This window comes from Scyliorhinus torazame, chromosome 12, assembly GCF_047496885.1.
Source record: "Scyliorhinus torazame isolate Kashiwa2021f chromosome 12, sScyTor2.1, whole genome shotgun sequence".
NCBI lineage: Eukaryota > Metazoa > Chordata > Chondrichthyes > Carcharhiniformes > Scyliorhinidae > Scyliorhinus > Scyliorhinus torazame.
This window is the reverse complement of record NC_092718.1, coordinates 223201699-223225925: the sequence shown is the minus strand read 5'-3', so window position 1 is coordinate 223225925 and position 24227 is coordinate 223201699. Positions and strand designations below refer to the sequence as shown.

The 24227-nt window shown below is 45.2% G+C and overlaps 1 protein-coding gene across 1 annotated transcript in view; it reads left to right on the top strand.

The window, feature by feature from the left end:
- Positions 1 to 24220, top strand: part of crk (v-crk avian sarcoma virus CT10 oncogene homolog) — a 53055-nt gene extending 28835 nt beyond the window's left edge. The window contains exon 2 of the mRNA XM_072470002.1: positions 15363 to 24220. Coding sequence (XP_072326103.1) covers positions 15363 to 15500 — 138 coding nt within the window. The 3' untranslated portion in view covers positions 15501 to 24220. The remainder of the gene's footprint in view (positions 1 to 15362) is intronic.
- Positions 24221 to 24227: the final 7 nt, after the last annotated feature.

Genomic DNA, 24227 nt, shown 5'->3' with positions numbered 1-24227 from the left:
AAGGGGGGGACAGGCCATGTTCCAGAGAGAGAGGGGGGACAGACCGTGTTCCAGAGAGAGAGCGAGGGAGGATAGACCATGTTCCAGAGAGAGAGCGAAGGGGGAAAGACCATGTTCCAGAGAGAGAGGGGGGGTCAGATGATGTTCCAGAGAGATAGAGGGGATTGGGGGGTGGGGGAGAACAGACAATACTCCAAAGGGGGGGGGGGCACAGATAATGTTCCAGAAGGGGAGGGGGGGGGCAAACTATATTCCAAAGAGAGAAGGAGGGGGGGGGGGGGTGGCGGCAGACGATGTTCCAGAGAGGGGGATGGGTGGGGGCCAGACGATATTCCAAGGAGAGAGCGGCGGGGGGGGGGACAGACTATGTTCCAGATTGGGGGGGGGGGGGAAGAAGAGTCAGACAATGGTCCAGAGAGAGAGGGGGGAGCAGGCGATGTTCGAGAGAGGGGGGGCAGGCGATGTTTCAGAGAGAGAGATGGGTGGGGGGGCAGGCGATGTTCCAGAGAGAGAGAGATGGGGGGGGAGAAGGGGCAGGCGATGTTCCAGAGAGAGGGGGGGGCAGCCGATGTTCCAGAGAGATAAGATTGGGGGGGGTCAGACGATGTTCCAAAGAGATAGGGATGGGTGGGGGGGTCAGACTATGTTCCAGAGAGAGAGAGGTGGGAGGGGTGGGTCGCATGATGTTCCAGAGGGAAAGATTGGGGGGCGGGGGTCAGGCGATGTTCCAGAGAGAGAGATGTGGGGGGACAGACTTATGTTCCAGAGGGGGAGAGAGGGTGGACAGACTTGTGTTCCAGAGAGAGAGAGAAGGCGCGGGGACAGACTAAGTTCCAGAGAGAGAGAGGGGGGGGGACAGACTATGTTCCAGATGGGGGGGGCGGGGGAGCCCAGATGATGTTCCAGAGGGCTTTTGGGGGGGGGGGGGGGGAAGGAGTCAGACAATGGTCCAGAGAGAGAGGGGGGAGCAGGCGAAGTTCGAGAGAGAGAGAGAGGGAGGGGGGGGGGGGCAGGCGATGCTCCAGAGCGAGAGATGGGGGGGGGGGGGTGGTGCAGGCGGTGTTCCAGAGATATGGGGGGGGGGGGCAGGCGATGTTCCAGAGAGATAGGATGGGGGGGTGTCAGACGATGTTCCAAAGAGATAGGGGTAGGTGGGGGGGGTCAGATTATGTTCCAGAGAGAGAGAGAGAGAGATGGGGGGGGGGGGGGGGGGTTGCATGATGTTCCAGAGGGAGAGATGGAGGGGCAGGGGGTCAGGTGATGTTCCAGAGAGAAAGATGTGGGGGGACAGACTTATGTTCCAGAGAGGGTGGACAGACTTGTGTTCCAGAGAGAGAGAGAGAGAGTGAGAGGGGGGGTGGGGGGCAGACTATGTTCCAGAGAGAGGGGGGGGGCGGGGGGGCAGGGGGGCAGACTATGTTCCAGAGAGAAAGAGAGAGGGGGGACTTACTATGTTCCAGAGAGAGACTGGGTAGCTGACGAGGATCCAGAAGTGGGGGGGGGGGGGGGGGGGGGGTGGCAGACTATGTTTCAGAGAGAGAGGGCTGTAGCAGACTGTGTTTCAGAAGAGGAGGGTGGGCAGACGTTCTGTTACAAGCCCTATATGAATTCAAGTTGTTAAATGTGAATGAGGTGCTGTTTGGATAAGAATATGAAACACAAAGTTGGAGGGAAAGAGATTTAAGGAAACATGATTGGGGGTGGGGTGGTTAAAGAATTATATAATTGAGAAGAATAACAATTTTATTTATTGGTTTGAGTATGCCATGAGAAATCATCTGACAGTAACTTCATTGTGTACTCTTGCGGGAAACAGATAATTGATCTGGGATGTAAATACATTTTGCAGTCGGCTTTGGAAAAGATACAAACGTTGAATGAAATTGACAACTTTGACTAGAGTTACTAAACCTTTGTATAGAACAGCAGACCGGTTCTTCAGATTAAATAAATAAATGCACAATAAGGTGATATTCTTTCCAAACATACCTGGTTAACTGACCTGAGCTTCCTGACCTGGGTGCTGCAAATTGTAGTTGTGTGGCTGTGTAGTGTCGAGGTTTGATTCACTGACAAAGTCTCATCAAACTGGGCAAACTGGCAGTTTTTAAGCAATGTGTAGTTGTTTTGCTAAATGGAAATTGAACATACATCATGTTGGGTCCAACCCCACAGCAATTGAATGTTTCCCCATTCTATGTTGTTCATCAAGGTATTTGTGATTAAACTGTGAAATGTGTTTGGATAATTAAAAAATCTCTGTTTGGATGGCGGTTTCAATAATGTGGATTTATTGGGATATTGGTATTACTTTGTCTCCTTTTAACAATTATTTTCATTTTTATACAGTGTAATACTGTAATGTTTAATAACATTTGTTAATTAGAGGCACAGTTAGCATGACCTGTCTATTTAGGGGAGCTGTAAGCAACAAATGGTCCACATAGCGTAGTCATGGGCTGAGAGAGAATTCTCGTGAGGGATTGACTTTGTAAATTTGTAGAGCTGAGAAAATAGTTAATTTAAATGTGAGATAGCAACGGTTAAGTCAATCTCCAAACCCATATGTGCTATGTCTGGTCTGTTCGTGACTCATTTGCTCAGATCCAGTTGTTTCCCCCTGTCTTACTGCTCACCCACAGTTCAAGTAAAATGGCCATTTAGAAGTCTGAAATTGATGTTGAGATATTGACCTCCCTGAAAAATATTTTGCTGTGCATGTTGCTTGTTGCGCCATTGTACATCAGGACTTACTGGTCTTTATGGTGGATGTGACTAACAGGAAAGAGGCCATTCAGCCCATCGAGTCTACTGACCCTTCGAATGAGCACTCTACCTATTTGGGCACTATCCCTGTAACTCAGAACCTAACCTGTACATCCATTGCCACTAAGGGGCAATTTATCATGGCCAGTCCACCTAACCTGCACATCTTTGCACTATGGGAAGAACCGGAGCACCCGGACGAACCCCACGCAGACAGAGGGAAAATGAGCAAACTCCACGGCAGAGGCTAGAATTGAACCAGAGGGGGGTTTGTGGGGGATTGTGGTAATGCCATTGAATGTCATGGGGCAGTTGTTACAAAGAACAAAGAAACATACAGCACAGGAACAGGCCCTTCGGCCCTCCAAGCCTGTGCTGATCATGATGCCCTAACTAAAAATAAAATAGTCAGCCCTTACTCTGTCCGTATCCCTCTCTTTCCTCCCTTTGAATGTGCCCATCCAGATGCCTCTTAAATGTTGCTAATGTGCCTGCTTCCATCACATCCTCTGGCAACGCGTTCCAGGCACCAACACTGTGTGGAAAAACTTACCCCGCACATCTCCTTACACTTTCCCCCTCTCACCTTGAACATGTGCCCCCTTGTAATTGACACTTCCACTCTGTCTATGCCTCTCGTAATTTTGTAGATCTCCCCTCAGGCTCCGTCTTTCCAGTGAAAACAATCCTAGTTTATTCAACCTCTCCCTTTGGCCAAGACCCTCGCGACCGGGCAACATCCTGGCGAACCTCCTTTGCACTCTCCAAAACTTCCACGTCCTTCTGATAATGAGGTGACCAGAACTGCACGCAATACTCCAAATGCGGCTTAGCCAAGGTTTTATATAGCTGTGACATGCTTTCCCAACTCTTGTCGCCAAGAGTTGCTGCCTTAATCACCGTGGCCACCTGTGTTGCCACTTTTAGGGAACTGTGGACCTGCACGTCCAGTAGATCCTCTCTTGCAGAAGAATGTCATTGCCTGCCACTTGTGTGGCGCGAATGTACTTGCCACTTGTCAGCCCAAGCCTGAATATTGTCCAGGTCTTGCTGCATTTGAATACGGGCTGCCTCATTATCTGAGGAGTCGCGAATGGCGTTGAACATTGTGCAGTCATCCGCAATCATCCCCACTTCTGACGTCATGTTGGAAGGGATGTCATTGATGAAGCAGCGGAAGATGGTTGGGCCTAGGACACCACCCTGAGGAACTCCCAATTTTTCTTTCCAATTAAGAGTCGATTAGGGTGGCCAATCTATCTACCCTGCGCATTTTGCGGGTTGTCTGGGTGAGAACCACGCAGACACGGAGAATGTGCAAACTCCACACACACTGACCTGGGGCCAGGATTGAACCCGGGTCCTCGCTGCATGAGGCAGCAGTGCTAACCGCTACGCCACCGTGCCGCCCTGGCCACAAGAGATTTCTGCACTGTCTGCCTAGCTGTTTTGCTCTGCCTGGTGGTCACCCATTCTCTTCCTGCCTGTGGTGTGACCATCTCTCTATAAGTGCTAACAACGACCCTCTCCGCCTGATGGATGTTCCACAGTGTCCCCAGCCGCTGCTTCAGCTCTGAAACTCAGACTTCCAGGAGCTGTTGCTGGCGACACTTCCTGCGCACATGCTTGTCCCCGCGCACTGGATGCTCCTGGCCTCCCACATGGAGCAAGTGGAACAGACCAAGGCTTTGAGTTCTCCTGCCATGACAACCCTTTTAAATTAAAGTTTTGGAAGATGCTTGATAGATTAAATCCAATTTTCTATGGCCCTTCTCTGCTGGTCCCTTACAGATTATAAACCACAAAACTTGCTATAATTCATGACAGTTGTAAAGACTTGCTGACCTCGTCCACTTCTTACCAATCAGTTCTTTCCCTTGTAGCCTCAGCTGCAGCAGGGCAAGACCCCTCTCCGGAGATTTGAAAGTTACAAAGCAAGGAGAAAAAACAAAGAGCATCTCTTCCTGCTCTAACTGAATCCCCACTCTGCTTCAAATTCTCAAGTTTAAAACTCACTCTGTCTGGCCTCACTCCGGATGTGGCCTCTCCCACTGCTTGTGCTCAAAGCCCACTGTTACAGCATTAACTAATTAGAGACTTCCATTCAGATCACAGTCAACTGCTATTCATATTCTGCTCTTCGTTATCTGATACAGGCTGTAGTTTGTCTGAGTGAGAACGAACAATCTCTGTGATTGTGTGCCAACATAGAACTTAGGAAAAGAGTAGGCCACTCTGACATTCAGTAAGATCATGGCTAATCTGGTTGTGGTCTCAGCTCTGCTTTCCTGTTGCTTGCCATAACTTGACTTCCTTGTCTATCACAAATCCATCCAACTTGGCTTTGAATAAATTCAATGACCTCCACTGACCTCGAGGGAAGAGAATTTCACCTATTACTCCATCTTAAAAGTGAGACCTCTTATTTTAAACACCCGGTGTCCCCTAGTTCTAGTGTTCCAGACCATGCCAGATCCCTTCAGGATTTTCTGTTTTTCAATAAGATCACCTCTCATTCTTTTTTTCAGTGGGTTTGGCTCAACCTGCCCAAGCCTTTCTTATAAGAAAGGCCCCTCACTCCAAGAATAAGTTAAACGGACCTTCTATGAACTTCTAATTCATTTTATATCTTTTTCATGTAAGGAGACCAAAACTTCAGATGGTGCTCCAGTTTCCAACACCAAAACAATTCTGCTCTGTCTGAATTCTAATTTTTTTTTTGTGGTGGTGGTTGCCGGGTGGGTTCTCCAGCCCCATCAGTCTCATTGAACATAATTTGTGCCAGATGATCTATTTCCAGCTTTCTGTAATGACTCTATAATTGGCTGGTTGAAACTGTAACAGAATTGGTGATCTCTCTGATATCTTGCTGAGCATTGGCACACAGCATGTAACAGATATTGATTACTTTGTAATTGGGGGGGGGGGGGGGGGGGGGGCGCAGCGGAGTGAGCGGGAATGAGACAGGCTCCCAGTTGTCTAGTTATGTTGGTGTAGCACATTGTAACACTGCCAGTAATTATTCTCCACCTGTTGTGTGGCAGTGTTACATTACCTTCATCTGCACCCAGTATTTAAACCGTTCTGAAATAATTGGGTGCTGTCATCCTATTCAATGGATAAACCTCCAGAAAGACACTGAAAATGTCCAATAGCTTTGGTCCAACCAAATGCGTCTGCAACTGTGAAAAGCCATCTTAACGTAGATTATAGATGCAAGGCCCTGGAATGGAGCTTGACTCTTAAACCTTCTGACTCCGGTGAGAGTGCTGTCACTGAACCAAGCTGTTTTGATCCCCCATTAACTTCAATCTCCACATCCAGGGGAAATCTTCATTTTTCAAGCTATAATCTTTCATTGCTGGCATGGTTCATGTTACTGCACCCCTTCCATTACTCAAACCTCAGCTAATGAGCTGCATGCAGTACTCCGATTGGGGACTAAGTAATTTTTAGTAAATGCAATTTGCTTGGCCAAATGTATAAAACCCAGGATTCTTTTTGTCTATGCATATTAAAGATCTAAGCACACTGCACCTATCTGTCCCTCTCCACCTTATTTGATATTACCATTTCAGCTGTAACACATTCCACTTCCATTGCTCTGCATTAAACTGTAACCACCATCTAACTGCCAGACTCCATGAACCTGTCTGTGTCTTCCTGTAATGTTCATTTTTCTGTTTATGATGGGCTTAAAGCTTAAAATCAGTAACATTCGGGCTTTGACAAAGAGCCATCCAGACTCCAAACATTAGCTCCCAGACGTGCTGTCCAGTAATTTCTGTTTTTGTTTCCAATTCCAGCATCCGCAGTAATTTGCTTTTTTTACATCTCCAGGCTGGGCTGATGTGGGGTTGTAATTGCTTTGAAATGCTCTTGATGTAGACCCTCCTCTTTAAATTGTATGAAAGATAAAGCTACTTTTTCCTTTTCCCTTGTTTAGAATGTTCTGTTCCTGATTATCATTGAAAAATGCCACACGGTACAAGTGTCTTAGGTTGGTAGGTGTGTGCACAATCCCTATATGAAAAGTAATTTAAAAACCTAAAAAACATCATTATCCACTGGACATTTACTTTTTTAAAATGTATTTTATTACAAACATGTATCAAAACATGTTGCAGCGAACAAACACCCCAGGAAACATGTTTCCCTACAATCAACTATACAGTCTGTACAGATTGTTCCCCTTTTTCATCCCCCCCCTCCCCATGACGAACAGCCCCTCAAACAGTCACAAACATCATCCACCTTTCCTCAAAGCCCCCTGAAGAGCCCCTTAACTCATACTTTATAACCAAGCCACTATCCTTGGTGGCGATGCCGACCGCCAATCCAGCAAAATTCTCCACCGTGCAATCAGAGAGGCGAAGGCCAAGGCATTGGCCTTCCTCCTCTCCATGTGCTCTGACTTCTCTGAGACCCCAAATATCGCCACAGAGTCCGCGGTCCACCTCCTCCTCCACTACCCTGCTAAGACTGCGAACACTCCCGCCCAGAATCTTCCCAATTTTTTGCAACCCCAAAACGTGCACGTGATTTGCTGGCCCCCACCCACACCTCTCTCACTCATCTTCTACCCGCTGAAAGAACCCACTCATTCTTGCCCGAGTCATATGCACCCTGTGCACCACCTTAAACTGTACCAGGCTCATCCTTGCACATGAGGAGGTCCCGTTTAACCTACGCTGTGCTTCACACTCCATACTCTCCAATTGATCTCCCCTCCCAACTTCTCTTTCCAATTCTCTTTGATTTTCACCACCCACTCTCCTCCCTGCTCCCCCAGCCACGTGTATATATCCCCAATTCTTCCCTCCCCTTCCACATCCGGGAGCAGCAGTCGTTCCAGCAGGGCGTATCCCAGCAATCTAGAGAACCCCCTCCAGACCTTTCGCGCAAAGTCTCTAACCTGCAGACACCTGAACTCACTCCCACTCGGCAGCTCTACCCTCTCCCTTAGCTCCTCCAGACTGGTGAACCCTTCCCCCAATTACAGATCACTCACCTTGACCAGCCCCACTTCCCTCCACCTCCTGTATACACTATCTATTCCCCCCGGCTTAAACCCATGATTCTCACACCGCGGCATTAGCACCGACATCCCTTGCACCGTAAAATGCCTCCTCAACTGATTCCATATCTTCACTGTGGACTGCACCACCGGGCTCCTTGAATACCTACTCTGAGCCATTGGCAACGCTATCACCATAGCCCTCAAACTAGACCCCTTACAAGATTCCTCCTCCATCCCAACTCACTCTACCCCTTCTCCTTCCCACCACCGCCGCACCTTGTCCACGTTCGCCGCCGAATGATAATGAAGCAAGTTCGGCAACGCCAAACCCCCTGCTGCCTCTGTAGCAGGGTCCTCCCCATCCTCTGCACCTTCCCCGCCCATACAAAGTCAGAAGTCTCACATGTAAGGAAGATACGCTACAGAATTTTTTTTTACTAGTGAGGAGCAGTGCTGGTGGGGCGGAGCACACAGGAATAGTGATTTCCGATCACACGCTGCACTGGTTGGAGGTCAAACTTAGTTCGAGGCAGAGGCCGAGAAGGAGGCTGGATTCGGGGCTTGTGGCGGATAAGGGGTTCTGTGAGAACGTGTGATCGGTGATCCGAGACAATGTGGAGTTGAATCATAATGGGGAGGTGTCGGCGGCCATGTTTTGGGAGGCGTAAAATGCGGTGGTTCGCGGGTGGGGGGGTTTATCTTGTTCAAGACACACGGACAGGAGGAGTATGGACAGTTGTTGGGTGAGATAGTCGAGGTGGACAGGAAGTATTCGAGAGCTCCCACCAAAGAGGGGTTGGCGGAGAGAAAAAGGTTACGGTGGCAGTTTGACAGGCTGTTGGCGGGAAAGGCAGTGGGGCACCTACAGCGGGTGAGGATGGTGCAATATGAATATGGAAAGAAGGTGGGCTGCATGCTGGCCCACCAGCTAAGGAGGCGGGCTGCACCTAGGGAAATTTTGAGGACCGGTAAGGGGGAGGTTGACGTAGCTGGGGAGGATTAATGAAGCATTTGGGGAGTATTATGAGCAGCTGTGCTGGGCTGGCTGGTGAGAAAGGAGATCTGGGGCAATGTTTGGTTGAGCTGGATTTCCCAAGGCTGGATGAAGGGAGGAGGCAGACGCTGGAGGAGCTGCTGTGGCTAAGGGAGGTTATGGATAGCCTAAGGGGGGGGTGATGTCGGTGAAGACCCCGGGGCTGGACGGCTACCCGGTGGAGTTCTATAAGGAGTTTGCGATGGGAGTTGGCATCGCATTTGCTGGGCACGTTTAGCGAGGCACGTAAGGGGGAGCTACCGGAGCCATTGACACCGGCGTTGATTACGCTAATCCCAAAGAAGGTGAAGGACCTGTTGGCGTATAGGTCATATCAGCCTATTTCACTGCTAAACACGGATGTGAAAGTGTTGTCCAATGTAGTGGTGGGGAGGATGGAGGGTTATTCCAGGAGTGCTCGCTGAGGACCATACAGGCTTCGTAAAGGGCAGGCAGCTCTCTGGAAACATCAGGAGGTTGTTAAATGTGATTATGACTCCGTCGGAGGGAGATGGTAGTCTCTATGGACGTGGAGATGGTGGTCTCTATGGACGCGGAGAAGGCTTTTGACCGGGTGGAGTGGCGGTACCTGTTTGAGATCCTGGGAAGGTTAGTGTTTGGCCTGAAGTTTGTGGCCTGCGTGCGTCTGTTGGATGTGGCCCCGGTGGTTAATGTATAGACAAATGAGATGTGTTCACAGGGTTTTGGGTTGCACAGGGGAACGAGGCAGGAGTGTCCGCTGTTGTTGGTGCTGGCGATGGAGCACTGAATTACTTCCTTCGTCTGGAAAAGATCAAGTTCAAGTTGAGGGGATCAGCAGAGGGCTTTGAGACATGTTGGGGACTGTTCATGACAATGTTTGAGGAATTGTTTGTCGGGGTGGGGTGAAAAGGGGGGAAAATTACACATTGTGAACTGAGGGGCTAACAATGTTATTGACTTGTGTTTTTGTACTTTTGAATATGTTTGAAATTAAATGCATTTTTAAAAAGTGTCTCACTTTCAAGTTAATTGCGAATATTGTCTTGATATTTTGTGTTACTGTATTCTGACCGAGCAATTAAATGTTCCAGTAAGTTCCAACACATCGGTGTTGGTGGAATGTGACATGTCTACTGGATTGGAATGTTTGTTTCCTTATTGCATTGTCTTTGTAAGCATAGGACAATTTAGTGCTGGTATTTATAAAGTGCATGCATCAAATATCTGTGTGTAATACATCAGGATTTTAAATCATTGCACTAGTTGTCTCCCTTCCCATTTCTGCTGAAGTTATTGACTCCTTACTGGGGGTTTAATCTTTGAAGGTGCTAGAGAAGATTAACATAGGGCTATTACTAGGTAAATAAATGTGGCTAAACCTTATGAAAATTAAAATAACAGTTTTGTTTTTTAAAGTCAGTGAGAAGTACGAATGTGCTTATACATTGGGATTTACAATACATAGCCACAGGCTGCATTATTAACATTACTGTATTTGTAAATTACACCATATAACCCGTTGCTGCCTCTGGATGTAGTTCCGACAACCCAATCCTATTCTAATAATCTTTATTAGTGTCACAAGTGGGTTTACATTAACACTGCTCAGAAGTTACTGTGAAAATCCCCTAGTCACCACACTCCGGCACCTGTTCGGGCACACTGAGGGAGAATTCAATGTCCAATTCGCCTAACAAGCACGTCTTTGGGGACTTGTGGGAGGAAACCAGAGCACCCGGAGGAAACCCACGCAGACACTAAAACCCAGTTACCAGCGCATCAAATTAAAGTACATGGATTACAGTTCTCACCCTGCTTTCCATGAAGACTCTTCCATTCTCCAAGTTTCTCTGTCTCCATCATATTCCACACTAGTGTTTCCAACGTCTTCCCTTTCCCTCAACAGAGGATTCCTCTCACTGCGGCTAACAGGGCCCTTGGCTGTGTCTGTTTTATGTCGCATACTTCTGCTGTCACCCCTTCCCCTCACTCCCAGAATCACCTTCCACCCCACCAGCCTCTGTATTCAATTGATCATCTCCCATCCCCTCCAGTATGTAATGCCAACATCAAATAATCTCTTCCCCTGCATTCTGCTTTCAGCAGTCAGCACCAGGGACCGCTCCTTCCACAACAACCTGGTCCACTCGAGTCACTCACACCAGCAACTTCCTTTCCTCTAGTACCATCTCTCCTTCCACACATGCTGCATGATCTGAGTATTTCCAGTGTTTGGCTTTTATTTCCATATCCAGGGTTTTGGTCTACAAACAACACTAACTTTACAATCTACTCCAGGCCCCCCAACTCTTGGACGGTCTAATTCTGATAGGTCTGAAATTCTTGTTTTAAACCCACGGCTTGGTACATTATCTTCCCCCTCTTCAAAATCTGCCACAAAAGATTTCAACAGCATTTAGACTTCACCTGTCAGTTCTCTTCACCCACCTTTGAACTCCTGCTGTGCCCAATTTCTTTTCCTTTAGTGCAGCACCTGGGACCGTTTTGCTAAATGAAAGGCATTATGGGCAGCACAGTGATGTTTTTGGCACTTGCACTGAGCAGGTGTCCAAGAGGATGAAAGGGATTCTTGGGGGTGCCATGGTGGCAAAATGGTTAGCACTGCTGCCTCACGGCACTGAGGACCCGGGTCACTGACTGTGTGGAGTTTGCACATTCTCTCCGTGTCTGCATGGGCCTCACTCCCACAACCCCTGGAGAGGATGTTTCCACAAGTAGAGAAAAACTAGAACCAGAGGGTACAGCCTCAGACTGAAGGGGTGATCCTTTAAAACAGATGAGGAGGATTTCATCAGTCAGAGGGTGGTGAAACTGTGGAACTCATTGCCGCAGAAGGCTGTGGAGGCCAAATCACTTGAGTGTCTTTAAGAGAGAGATTAATAAGGGGATCAGGCGTTATGGGAAGAAGACAGGAGAATGGGGTTGAGAAAAATATCATTTGATTGAATGGTGGAGCAGATTCGATGGGCCGAGTGGCCTAATTCTGCTCCATGTCTTATGCTCTAATCCAAAAGATGTGCAGGGTAGCTGGATTGATGGCACAAAATTGCCTAATTGGAAAAATTTAAAAGAAAAGAAATGGATTCTTACTGATCCTGTTGGTTTCGAATTTGGGAAAGAATGTTAACTTGATTAACTTTTCTGAAGGTTTCAAGGAAGCAAGCAACAGCTTTAATCCAAACCCAGGAACATCCCAGTTTTGATCTCTAATCTGTGCTGATCTCTGCCAGGGTGACGATGAGAACGTCACAACAGGCTCAATATCTGAACTCTGGAAGAGAAACAGAATGAACCTGCTTGTGACTGCTGTTTCTGATTGAATGATGACTGCTTGATGAAAGGTGGATTTCGGAGGAAAGGACCAGAAGCTGGTAACAGAAAACAAGAGGGATGAGAAGAGTGAAGGAAAAAAATGAAAGAACGAAAATGAAGACATTTGAGCACACATGCTTGGCATAACTGCCCCTAGGGTTTTATGGCTAATTCCTGATAAATGAATTCTAGATGCAAAAATAATTGATCCATGCATGAAGTATAATTTAAAGTCACATTCCAGTCACTCCGAATTCCTGAATTTAGACAATTCTCAAAAGGGTGTTGTCACAGTAAAGTGTGTTGAAAGATTGGGCAGCACGGTAGCATTGTGGATAGCACAATTGCTTCACAGCTCCAGGGTCCCAGGTTCAATTCCGGCTTGGGTCACTGTCTGTGCGGAGTTTGCACATCCTCTCCATGTGTGCGTGGGTTTCCTCCGGTTTCCTCCCACAGTCCAAAGATGTACAGGTTAGGTGGATTGGCCATGATAAATTGCCCTTCGTGTCCAAAATTGCCCTTAGTGTTGGGTGGGGTTACTGGGTTATGGGGATAGGGTGGAGGTGTTGACCTTGGGTAGGGTGCTCTTTCCAAGAGCCGGTGCAGACTCGATGGGCCGAATGGCCTCCTGCACTAAATTCTATGATCATTGGTTAGACTCATTTTTATAGAAATGTTGCACTGAGAGCTGCTTTACCAAGATCTCATTTCTGTTAGAATAAATTAACCATAGATACTGTTGTCGTCATGCTTGCGCACAGCATTGCATCAATATAATACCTTTAATTTAAAATAAATTTAGTACCCAATTTATTTTTTCCAATTAAGGAGCATTTTAACGTGGCCAATTTGCCTACCCACATATTTTGGGTTGTGGGGGTGAAACCCACGAATACACGGGGAGAATGTGCAAACTCCACACGGAGAATGATCCAGAGCCGGGATCGAACCTGGGACCTCGCGCTGTGAGGCAGCAGTGCAAACCACTGCCACCGTGCTGCCCCAAACATCACTATTTGAACAAGGAATCGCACTACATAGACAGTAGCACAGTCGCTAGGGACCCAGGTTCAATTCCCGGCTTGGGTCACTGTGCGCGGAGTCTGCACATTCTCCCCGTGTCTGCGTGGGTTTTCCGGTTTCTTCCCACAAGTCCCGAAAGACGTGCTGTTAGGTGAATTGGACATTCTGAATTCTCCCTCTGTGTACCCGAACAGGTGCCGGAATGTGGCGACTAGGGGCTTTTCATTGTTACTTCATTCCAGTGTTAATGTAAGCCTACTTGTAACAATAAGAAAGATTATTATTTAAAACCTGCTTACATAGGTGATCTTTTTAATTTTTAATGTTTCAGACTGAAGATCATCCTCGTGTTGTATCTCATTGCTGCTAAAGTGAGAACTGGTCACCTCAATCAGTGGAATTGGGGCATTGAATCATCCTAGTGTAAGGGGGGGTTGCATTCAATTTAATCTTGGTCAACATTAGTTTCAAAATAAATTAGGGGAGTACTTTGAGCAAAACAAACCTACTTTCCAATGCCACTCTTCCCATTTAGGCACAAACTCCGTATTCCAGCTGTATTGACGCTGCTCGAATCAGGGTGTTGCCCTGAGGGCTTCCTTTGTAAAATTACTCATACTTTGCATAGTTGTGGCTGAAAGCTAGCATTCAGGTGTGTAAGGACATAGTTACAGTCGGGTGATTTATCAGTCTGAACCTGCTGGATTTCAAACATCTGACTCCTTTGTTTGAAAGAATGTTGCTAGATACGTTTGTTCTCTATTCCGATCTTTATGGATTCTGCTTACTCATGGGGCATCAGATGTACGTTCCAGTCATTGGTACTGAAGTGATGCAATTTTTTCTGCTTTGAATTCCTTTTCTTTCGCCTCATGAGTACCAACATGGCCATCGTTTATCTATGTTTTCAACCGATTTTGACCACCGAGGCATCGTCAATAAAGCATGATCTCTCAAAACCCACATGCTTGCACAATAATAAATACTGCAGGTGCTGGAAATCAGAGGCATATACATTGGCCTGTCAATTATTTCCCTTCTCTCCAGAAAAGATGTTTAGACGTTGATTGTAAGGCTCTTCCATTCCAATCTGATTGAGATCAGCAAATTTGATGCAGATGGAGAATCAAATCTTGGATCTTCTGTGTGGCGCACAGTCTCCGAATAAGTGTTAAGCTATTTCTGATTTGGGTGAGGAGGAATTTTTTTTACTGTGTTATGGCATCCTGGGCTAGTGGACGATCGATTCCAACCCCACTTGACTCCGAGTCACAACACAGTTGGATCACACTTGGACTATTCTATGCACTTTCTAAAAAATACCTGAAGCCTTTGGTATTTGTCTGCGCAATAACTACAGTCACCAGGTTTGGAAATTTAAATATAATTAACATTATTAACACGGCCAGCACGGTGGCGCAGTGGTTAGCACTGCTGCCTCACGGCGCCAAGGTCCCACATTCGATCCTGTCTCTGGGTCACTGTCCTGTGGAGTTTGCACATTCTCCTACCAATTGCTGTCTGTTGCCAGGCAGAATACTGTCCCTGGCCAATCCATTGGCCACCAGCCAACTAATCGAACCAAATCCCACCAACCTCTCGGGCACCAAAAGTCTGCGTTCTACTGTTCAAAATCTAACTTCACAGCATTGTATATGATTTCGAAATTTGGTTCCTCATTTCCTCTGCTCAACTTAAAGGTATGTCTCCATTAATGATCCATGGACCAAAAACTGTAACGACAGAATAAAAGGAATACGAAATGAGGGAATCAACAGGAAGGGCCCTTACAGCTGAGTGGTGAATCTTTGGAATCCTCCATCCCAGAGAGCTGTGGAGGCCCAATATTGGAATATGTTCAAGAGATCGATAGATGTCTAGATATTAAAGATATCTAGGTTCTATATGATAATGCAGGAAAATGGCTTTTATCAACCATGATATAATTGAATGGTTGGGCAGGCTCGAGGGGCTGTGGACTACTCTTTCCTATGTCTCGGAGGCCTGTTTCAGCTTTTCCCTAAGCTAATGACAACTTTACTGCAAAACTTCTGAAATTCATGAAGTTGTATTTGACAGATATGTAATTTCTGTTAAAGACTCTGGGGCAATAGTAGAATGTGTTGAATCTTCTGTGGAACTTTTGCATTGCATCCTCTTTAAAACTTTATCCTGTGTTGTGACTTGTTTTATTTCTCTCTGTAGGTTGGTGACTTAGTGAAGGTAACCAAGATCAATGTGAATGGCCAGTGGGAAGGAGAGTGCAATGGCAAACACGGCCACTTCCCTTTCACCCATGTTCGACTTCTGGATCAACAGAACCCCGAGGAGGACCTAAGCTGAGTGTGTTTGTTTTTTTAAAAAGAAACGGTGATTTGAATTACGAATGGGAACAAGCTTTCTGTAGTTCCGTTTTCTCCCCTCAAGACTTTGGCCCTTTGACGTTTACACTAACCCTGTAAGATCACAGTTGACTCAGACTATGAAATGCTCGGAGTCTGCAGCTTGCAGATCCCAGTGAAGAACTGTGCTGGTATATTATGTTTTAGTGTCACCTCTCATCTCTGACGTAACAGTTATGTTGTTCATTGGTGCTTGAGATATGGGACACCAGGTGATGTACAGCTTTGTCAGAGTATCTGCCTAGCTCCAGAGCAGCCAATCAGAGTGTGGTTCCACCTGAGCTGATACTAATTGATATCCACATGTATTCTGGCTGGTTAATGTGGATGTGTGTGAGAATATGTTTTTTTTTTAAAAAGTGAACAGAGCTCCCCAGTGGCCAAGTGAGTAATGACACCTCTGCTGCAGCATCAAGTTATACAAACAGTGGCTGCCTGGGCTTATCCTGTTTTGCAATTGAGCTAACAGGGAATCTACAGTTCTGAACCAGAGGATTGGGTGGGAGGGAAGGGGGAAATTAATTGGAATTCCCACTCTTATTTGTTATCCAATGAGCCCTGCTGGGAACAGCATGTATGGACTTAAACAAGGATAGGATCCATGTCTGCTGTGGAACAGCCGACTGATACTTGCATATGACAAATAATCTGTTTGGTTGAGGGGCAGAGGACTGATGCAGCGAAATTGTCCTCCTGCACTCGGCAACGGCACGAGGAGAAGGGATAAAGTTTAATCATCCTCTTTGTTACATGTTCTCACACATTAACTTTGCAGTACATGGTTGTAAATACTAAACACTACTGAATGGGGATATATTTCGCTAATTTTGGCTGATTTCAGGTGCTTTAATAAGCAAATGATTATGTTTTAAAACTGCCTATGTGAATCACTTAACAATCATGGTAAATATTTTTTACAGTAACCATTAGAGACACTAATGTGGGCAACTGACATGTCTACACTGGAGATGGACCTTCAACTCTACGGTGCACATAAACAATTTGACGCCAGTCTAAGCACAGAACTGTTACTTTATAGTTACACCGCGAGGTCAACGTTTGACCTCAAATAAATGATATTGCTCCAATTGCAGCCTTCTCCCAGAACCTTGAGATTTGCCAAAAATAAAAAGCCAAGTCTTTGAAAGAACATAGAATACAATCTATGATTCTAAGTGCTGTTGTGTCTAGAATTGCTGCAAAATGAAACCCTAAAGTAGCTAACACTAAATGTGGAGAGGGCCAGCAGGTTTCAGCCATAGTAATGTTCGCAAAGGAGGCCAAGAGGAATGAATTTCAGGTTAATGTTTTCGATACTTGGATCCATGCCTCATGTCAGGTGTTTGGGTACACTTGAACATTACAGGACAGATTCTGAAGAATGTCAATGAAAGTGCTCTCCAGATATATTACTCAGACTGTTCCTGCCCTTACACCGCTAGATGGGGTCCAAAATGCCTTCCTTTTTATCCTTACTTTTAATAAAGTTACATTACTCTTCTGAAGCAAGTACAAGTTCTACAGCATGTGAAAAATTGACAAGATTGTACAAGAAGATGTAAAGAAAAGCTGAGTACTTGGCAGCATTCTTCTGAACTTGATGTTTTAATGTCTTATGTTGCTTTAACATAACCGCATAGTTAAATATCATTTTAACAATTGTACTCTTAATTTCCTTTACAAAGTCCAGTGCTCAAATGATTTTTTTTAATGCTTTATTCCAACTCCTGTTCTGATTTCAAATTATAATGACTTTATTTTTTGCTTTGTGACTTAGAACTGTAACACAATCAAGACATGGATGGATTTATTGTCTAGGCTTGCTTAGTGACTGACCACTTTCCCTTAGTCTTGATGGCTGTGAACATTTCAGTAGTTTGCAGAATGCACCACAGAAATACAGCAATAGGGTTGGAATTACTCCTGGATAGTTCTTTATAGTTTTCTATTGACCCTCCGATATGGCTTGTAGTATTGATTGAGGGTGGGAGAGACCATTTCCTTCAATAACATCTAATGGGCAACAAAGCTAAACATTTAGTTTTATGTAACTTCAATTATTGTCATTTGAAACATCCTTCAGATAACCTTGCAGCAACTGGCCTTTCCTCTACCCACTACCTCCCATCCCCATCGTGCTACTCTTCAGGGTGATGTTTTATTCCATGTTTACAGCTGTGGTTTGCCTTTCTCTGTTATCATCCATTGTTGGTACCATGAGCTAAATTTTAATCTGGACCACCTGTGTACAGATAAATGACAGATTGGAAAATAGGAATTCTATCCCATGTCTGCCATTAGTTAAGAGCTGAAGTTCCTTCACGTAGGCTCAGGAATATTGAAGACCTCCAATCTCCCACTCAATTGTGTGCCAAATGATTTTCAACGCATCACTCAATAAAAATTACAGAATTATAAAAGGGATAGCACTGATTTCTGCTGACGGTAATGAATGTTGTAATCATTGTAATGAGCAGAGTACAGACCGTACTCAACCAACCTATGCTTGCAAAGCCCAAAACAAACGTCTACTGTGAGATGTGGTTATGATTGGGCAGCACCTCCGGAGTGTGCTAATAGCTACATTAACAACCAATTGATGATAATCAGTTAAGTTCATAATTTACTTGCTATAAGCGACATACATTCATATACAGGGACCTGTTCTCTGCAAACAAAGGGAAGACGTTCAAGCTTTGCATCTTTTTTTAAATTACCTGGGAGCTTGGGGAGCCAAAAACTCCATGTTGCTTTCTCCATGGCAACATCTCAGCCAATCAGAATCCATTTGCCAACCAATCAGCACCCTCTTCTCCTGTGGTTGAAATTTGGCATTCTTGCATTTGTCCTGATGAATACAAGACAAAAAAGCTTCAACTGCCTGTCTCCTCGGCAAAATTCATGTTCCGTGTTACCAAGCGAATGCTGTAGCATTGCCTAGAAAATGTATTTGCAGAATTTGGATTTTGGTCTTCAAATGTGTTTTGGTATGACTGATATAAATTTGGATGGTATGGAGTGATTGGGTGACATTTGCCCATCTTCAAGTTCTCTTTCCTCTGTGTACCCACACTGGAATGTAATGTGGAGCTGACTGTCAACCTTTCTGACGTACTAAAGTAACGCTGAAGATAATATTGAGTTGTAGCTTGATAAGTGCAATCATTGACTTTCCTAAATTAACTTCATTTATGCTTTTAAAAAACAATTGACAGTGGAACAATAGGAGTCAACAAAGATCAAATTCTTTGGGACAGCATGTTAGCGTTGCTGACTCACGGCACCAAGGACCTGGGTTTGATCCCGGCCCCGGGTCAATGTCCGTGTGGATGTTGCACATTCTCCCCATGTCTGCGTGGGCCTTGCCCCCACAACCCAAAGATGTGCAGGGTAGATGGATTGGCCATGTTAAATTGGCCCTTAATTGGGGGACAATAGTTGGATACTCTAAATTTAATTTTTAAAAGATCAAATTCTTTGGCAAGGCCACTTGGATGAAGCTGTGATATTAGAGGTAAAGAGCACGATACCAATCATGCTCATTGGTTTGTTGCCACATTTGTCTCTTTTTTTCCTCTTTGGCAAGGAGGCGCAGGTGACCCTTTCCATGGACATACTGGGTTTTGCCTCCTGTTGGTCACTGGGCTCATCCTAGCTGTACTGAATCTGTGCCAATCACTATTTAAAAAAATGTAATAAAATAAATCATCATGGCCCTTCCGTGCAGTGTCTCAATCATGTTTTACAGATTAAACTTTCATTCTGAATCAGTGCACGTGTCTTGGATACAGTTGTGTGATGATATAGATTTTGATAGTTTAGTTGAAGGTATTGAAGCTTCCATTCTTGTTGGGCGAAGGGGACGGTTTTAATTTTAGCTAAGCCTTTCGAGTTTGGTGCATCTTTTCTGCTCCACTCCATTGCACATGGTGATGCTATTTCAGTGCTCTTGGCAATAATTTTTGTGACATTTGAAGTTATTTTCTCCAATCTTTGCCTGGTGCTATCTCTACTGCAACCTGCCTAAAGCTTCCCTCTGTCTTGCATTCCAGCCTTGGGTGCTGAACTGCCCTTTATTGGCCAGGGTGCTGGCCAACATGCACTAACTCATGGACCAGAGTTGGAATCTGCTCAACTCACTGGATGAAGTTGCTGAACCATTAGCAGAGCTGCAATAATTAACTTCAAAAACGACTCTCCGGGCCCTTTCTGGCCGTTTGTCATTCTGTGGGCAAAGGGCAGGCAACCCAAAGGGATTGCAGTCCATGCCAGATGTATCTCTTAACTAGTATTTTTGTCATCACCGTCCTGCAGATTGTTTTTCATGTTGCTACTGTAAAGCCCGAGTAAGAACTCCAACACACCCTCTTTTGCCACTCACCAGTCGTATCCACAGCATTTTTCCACTTCATTTAATGAGTATTTTGGGGGACTGAGGAGAAATGAGGTCCAAAATGGTGCAGAGGTTATTAAAGGTTAGTAGTTTGTGTCCTCGGCTACTCTGCTAGCTGCCAGCCATCACTCTAATGGTGCCTTTCAAATGTCTACGTAATGAGCCCAATTAGTCCAATTTGATTATGAACCATAAAGTCAATGCCTCTTGTGTTCAACTAAGCACTGGTTGAATTAATAATAATCTTTATTATTGTCACAAGTAGACTGCAATGAAGTTACTGTGAAAAGCCCCTAGTCGCCACATTCCTTTTTCCCATGCTGTTTCCACCCGGGATTACTACAACAACTTCCTAGATTTGGGACTAAATGTGAGCAATGGTGCGCTGCACCGTGGGAGCAGCTCTGTCAAAAGCAGCATCCAGCTGTGATGTAGTCACTCAAATATTTCCGTATGCTTTCACTTCTTTCAATGGAGTCTCTTTACCATGTACCTTAATGAAGTTTTGTAATAAGGATTGTTTCTTCCTGCAGGATTTTCTGCTTGCTTTTGACTTGGCCATAGATTGTGCCAGACAGAATCTGAAACTGTCCTCAGTCCAATGGGCTGCTACAGGGTCCTAAAGTCCATCTGATCAGAATCACTCCTGATGAAGTGCATCAGTTTGCTACATCTGTGGTTGATTTCGTCACATGTGGCGAGTACATTGGACAGCACTGCTCCAGACCCCACACTACCTCCATTTTATTGCTGCTTGCATTCATGTAGGGGAGAGAGGAAACTAGTATTACTGGACATTTTCCTAAACCACTACATTTGCGACCTATCCAACCACTAACCCGTCTCTACCGTCTTAATTTATCATGGCTCTTATTTGGTATTTAAGAAAACTTTACTTTTGTGCCATTGAAAGGTTGTAATTTATGGGATTGGAAAGCTTGGACTTGTTCTATTCGATGGCCTCTTCACTGCAAACACTAAACAGTTACTGAACTCTGGAACCCACTCACTCCATTTATTTTTTTTAAAAAAATTTCAGCCACTACATGTGATTTGCACAGCTAATTGAATTCAACACTCTTTTTATTTAGAAAGAAATGCTTTTGTAGATATTAGTTTGTTATTTTCTAGCAGTGAAATTTTTCACAGTTTCTGAAATTAGGAGCAAGCAGTGGCAGTAGATGCAGCATTAACTGTTCCGATGTCATCAGCGGGTAGTGTGTGTGACTGGCAACAACGAACACTGGGCAAACAGCTGGCAAATCAATCAGTCACTGAATATTTCACTACAAACCCTGCCCACCCAGTTACAGAAAACTTCAATTATCTGACTAATTTACAATATGGATGTCTGAGCAATGTTTTTTGTTGGGGTTTTTGTTAATGCTGGATGTTTCAATATACTTGAACAAATCATTGAGCATCAGCAATGTTGCTGCACAAGCGGCAGGGTGGCACAGTGGTTAGCACTGTTGCCTCACAACACCAGGCACCTGGATTTAATCCTGACCTTGGGTCGTTGTCTATGTGGAGTTTGCACTTTCTCCCTGTGTCTGCGTGGGTTTCCTCCAGGTGCTCTGGTTTCCTCCCAAAGATGTGCAGGTTGGGTGGATTGGCCCTACTAAATTGCCCTTTTAGTGTCCAAGAATGTACAGGTTAGGTTAAGGAAGAGTTGGCCTAGGTAAGGGTGCATTTTCAGAGGATTGGTGCAGAATTGATGGGCCGAATGGCCTCCTTCTGCACTGTAGGAATTCTGTGATTCTACCTAGGTCTATAGAGCACAAACAATGACAGTAAAGGAACACAGTGCAGAAAGGTGGCAATGTAAAATTTTAACAAAGTGAGAGTGGTGGGCCAGTGGTCACGAGAGGTTGCATATTACAGGTGACCTTCCAGTTTATTATTTGAATGGTGAGATTTACTGGCAATTTTTCTGTTTTTAAAAAAAAAAAAAAAATGCTGGAATTACATAGATCAAATGGTATCAGTGGAAAAGATGAGTTAACACTTTGGGTGAGTGTCAATACCCAGTTGATTGGAGGGTGTGGGGGTGTTTCTTGCCCACCTCTTGGGTACATGTGGTGCTGTGTTGTGGTAATGCATTTGCAATGTGATTTATTCCTCCAGTCATTGTTGTAACAGTCATCTTGGTGTCTGCAGGACAAATGGGCAGCACGGTAGCATTGCGGATAGCACAATTGCTTCACAGCTCCAGGGTCCCAGGTTCAATTCCGGCTTGGGTCACTGTCTGTGCGGAATCTGCACGTCCTCCCCGTGTGTGCGTGGGTTTCCTCCGGGTGCTCCGGTTTCCTCCCACAGTCCAAAGATGTGCAGGTTAGGTGGATTGGCCGTGATAAATTGCCCTTAGTGTCCAAAATTGCCCTTAGTGTTGGGTGGGGTTACTGGGTTATGGGGATAGGGTGGAGGTGTTGACCTTGGGTAGGGTGCTCTTTCCAAGAGCCGGGGAAGACTCGATGGGCCGAATGGCCTCCTTCTGCACTGTAAATTCTATGAAATCCGATTTGGTGATCACACTGTCTGATAATCTGAAGTTTCTCTCTGATGGTCACTCACAGAGACCCACTTTGGAAAGCACTGCCATCCTATCCGCTGAGACTCAATCTGGAAGCAATTGTCTGTTAAATGTAGAAATAACAACAGAAACTGACATTCCATTCTGGCGTTCACACTCCGACCTATGGAACTAATGAGACTACATTCTTCACTGGGGAATTGTGTGAGATGGCCAGCTGGAAAGATGACCCACCCACACTGCAGATTGAGAAATAAACTCTGCATTTCTGCTGATGCTCACTGGATGTGCCTGCAGCATCTGCTGCGATACTGAACCACGTACCAGAAAGACCCTAGCTTCCAGATCACCAAGGCTCCTGCATGATTGGACACAGGCGCAGAATTGCATGTTAACTGAAGGTTCTGCATTTACAGGAGGGAGGGAAATGGAGTAAACTCTGCAACAGCAGAGAGTGGCTGAATTTCTCTGCATTGCAGCAATATGTAGCTTCAGGTCACTTGGCAAAGATATGAGTGTGTGGGGAACATTTCAGAATTTTATACGAGCCAGATCCTGCTGTTCATGGAGGATTGCTCAGGCTGTCTAGCCTGTAAACTGTTTGATTTGAATAAGGTTTTGAGTCTGGTGAGTGGAACAGAATTAAATTCTTCTCACTCATTAACTCATCCATACAATAGTACAGCAGAAACTCCATGATTTGACAGTCAGTATAACAAATCAACCCACGCCCCTTTCTGGTTTTGCATCAGTTCATTTCAGTCAGGACAGCAATGGGAGTATGGGAACCCACAGTTGGGCTCAGGACTACTGATTTGGGGTAAAATCAACCATGTTTCTCCTCTTGAACATGTTCATCACCTTGTGGGCTGAATGCCAGTTGAAGTGGGAATCGAGTTTCACAGCGATGCCAGCCCCCACCCCACCCCCATGCTTAAATAGTTAGGCAACACTCATTTTGGAAAACCACAGCAAGTTTCTAGTGTATGTGCTCTTGTACCCTAGTCTGTTGTACTGAGGAAAAGAGTGAAACCAGAGGGAAATGTATACAAGTAGTGACTTGTACTGGGAATCTTTTTCCACTTTGTTTTGGGTTGAATTACGGTGGAGACTAATATTGCGGAGTGTAGATTGGTTTGAGTTGGGCACCACAACCAATCAAGACTTCTGGTAATTTGTGATTTTATTTTTTGTGCCTGCCTGACCCCCGCCCCTCCCTGTTGTGGACTGATCTAATGGAATAGTCCTGGTGTTAAAAGGCAGACATCAATTTTCTCTGCAGTTCTATCAAGAGTTAGCCCTGTGCCTTGGTTCTGTTTGGAACCGAGCCTCTACCATCCATCCAAATGTGACTCAGAGTGACTGGTTACAGAAGGCTGGAGGAAGAGCAAGCGACACATTGCCACCTTGTGATTAATGTGTTTCTGCGCAAAGTCAGAGGTTGAAAGTGAGGAACTCTGGATATAACAAACTGTTAAATACTGCTCTCCCTCAGTAAATGTCAATCAATGTTTTAAAATGCTGTTATTTTTGTAATTGTACTGTGTACCCTTGTTAATCTGTTAGGAGGGGTAATTCTGGGTTATTACTGTGGAGACCTTATGCATTGTGTTAATATGAAGAGATGTCATCTACAACACTATCCTCCATGACAATTAAAATCCAGCTTTATTTTCTGTAGCATGTACTGTAATGTATGTTTATTATATATAGCAAATAAAATCACTTGAGAAATGCTTGTC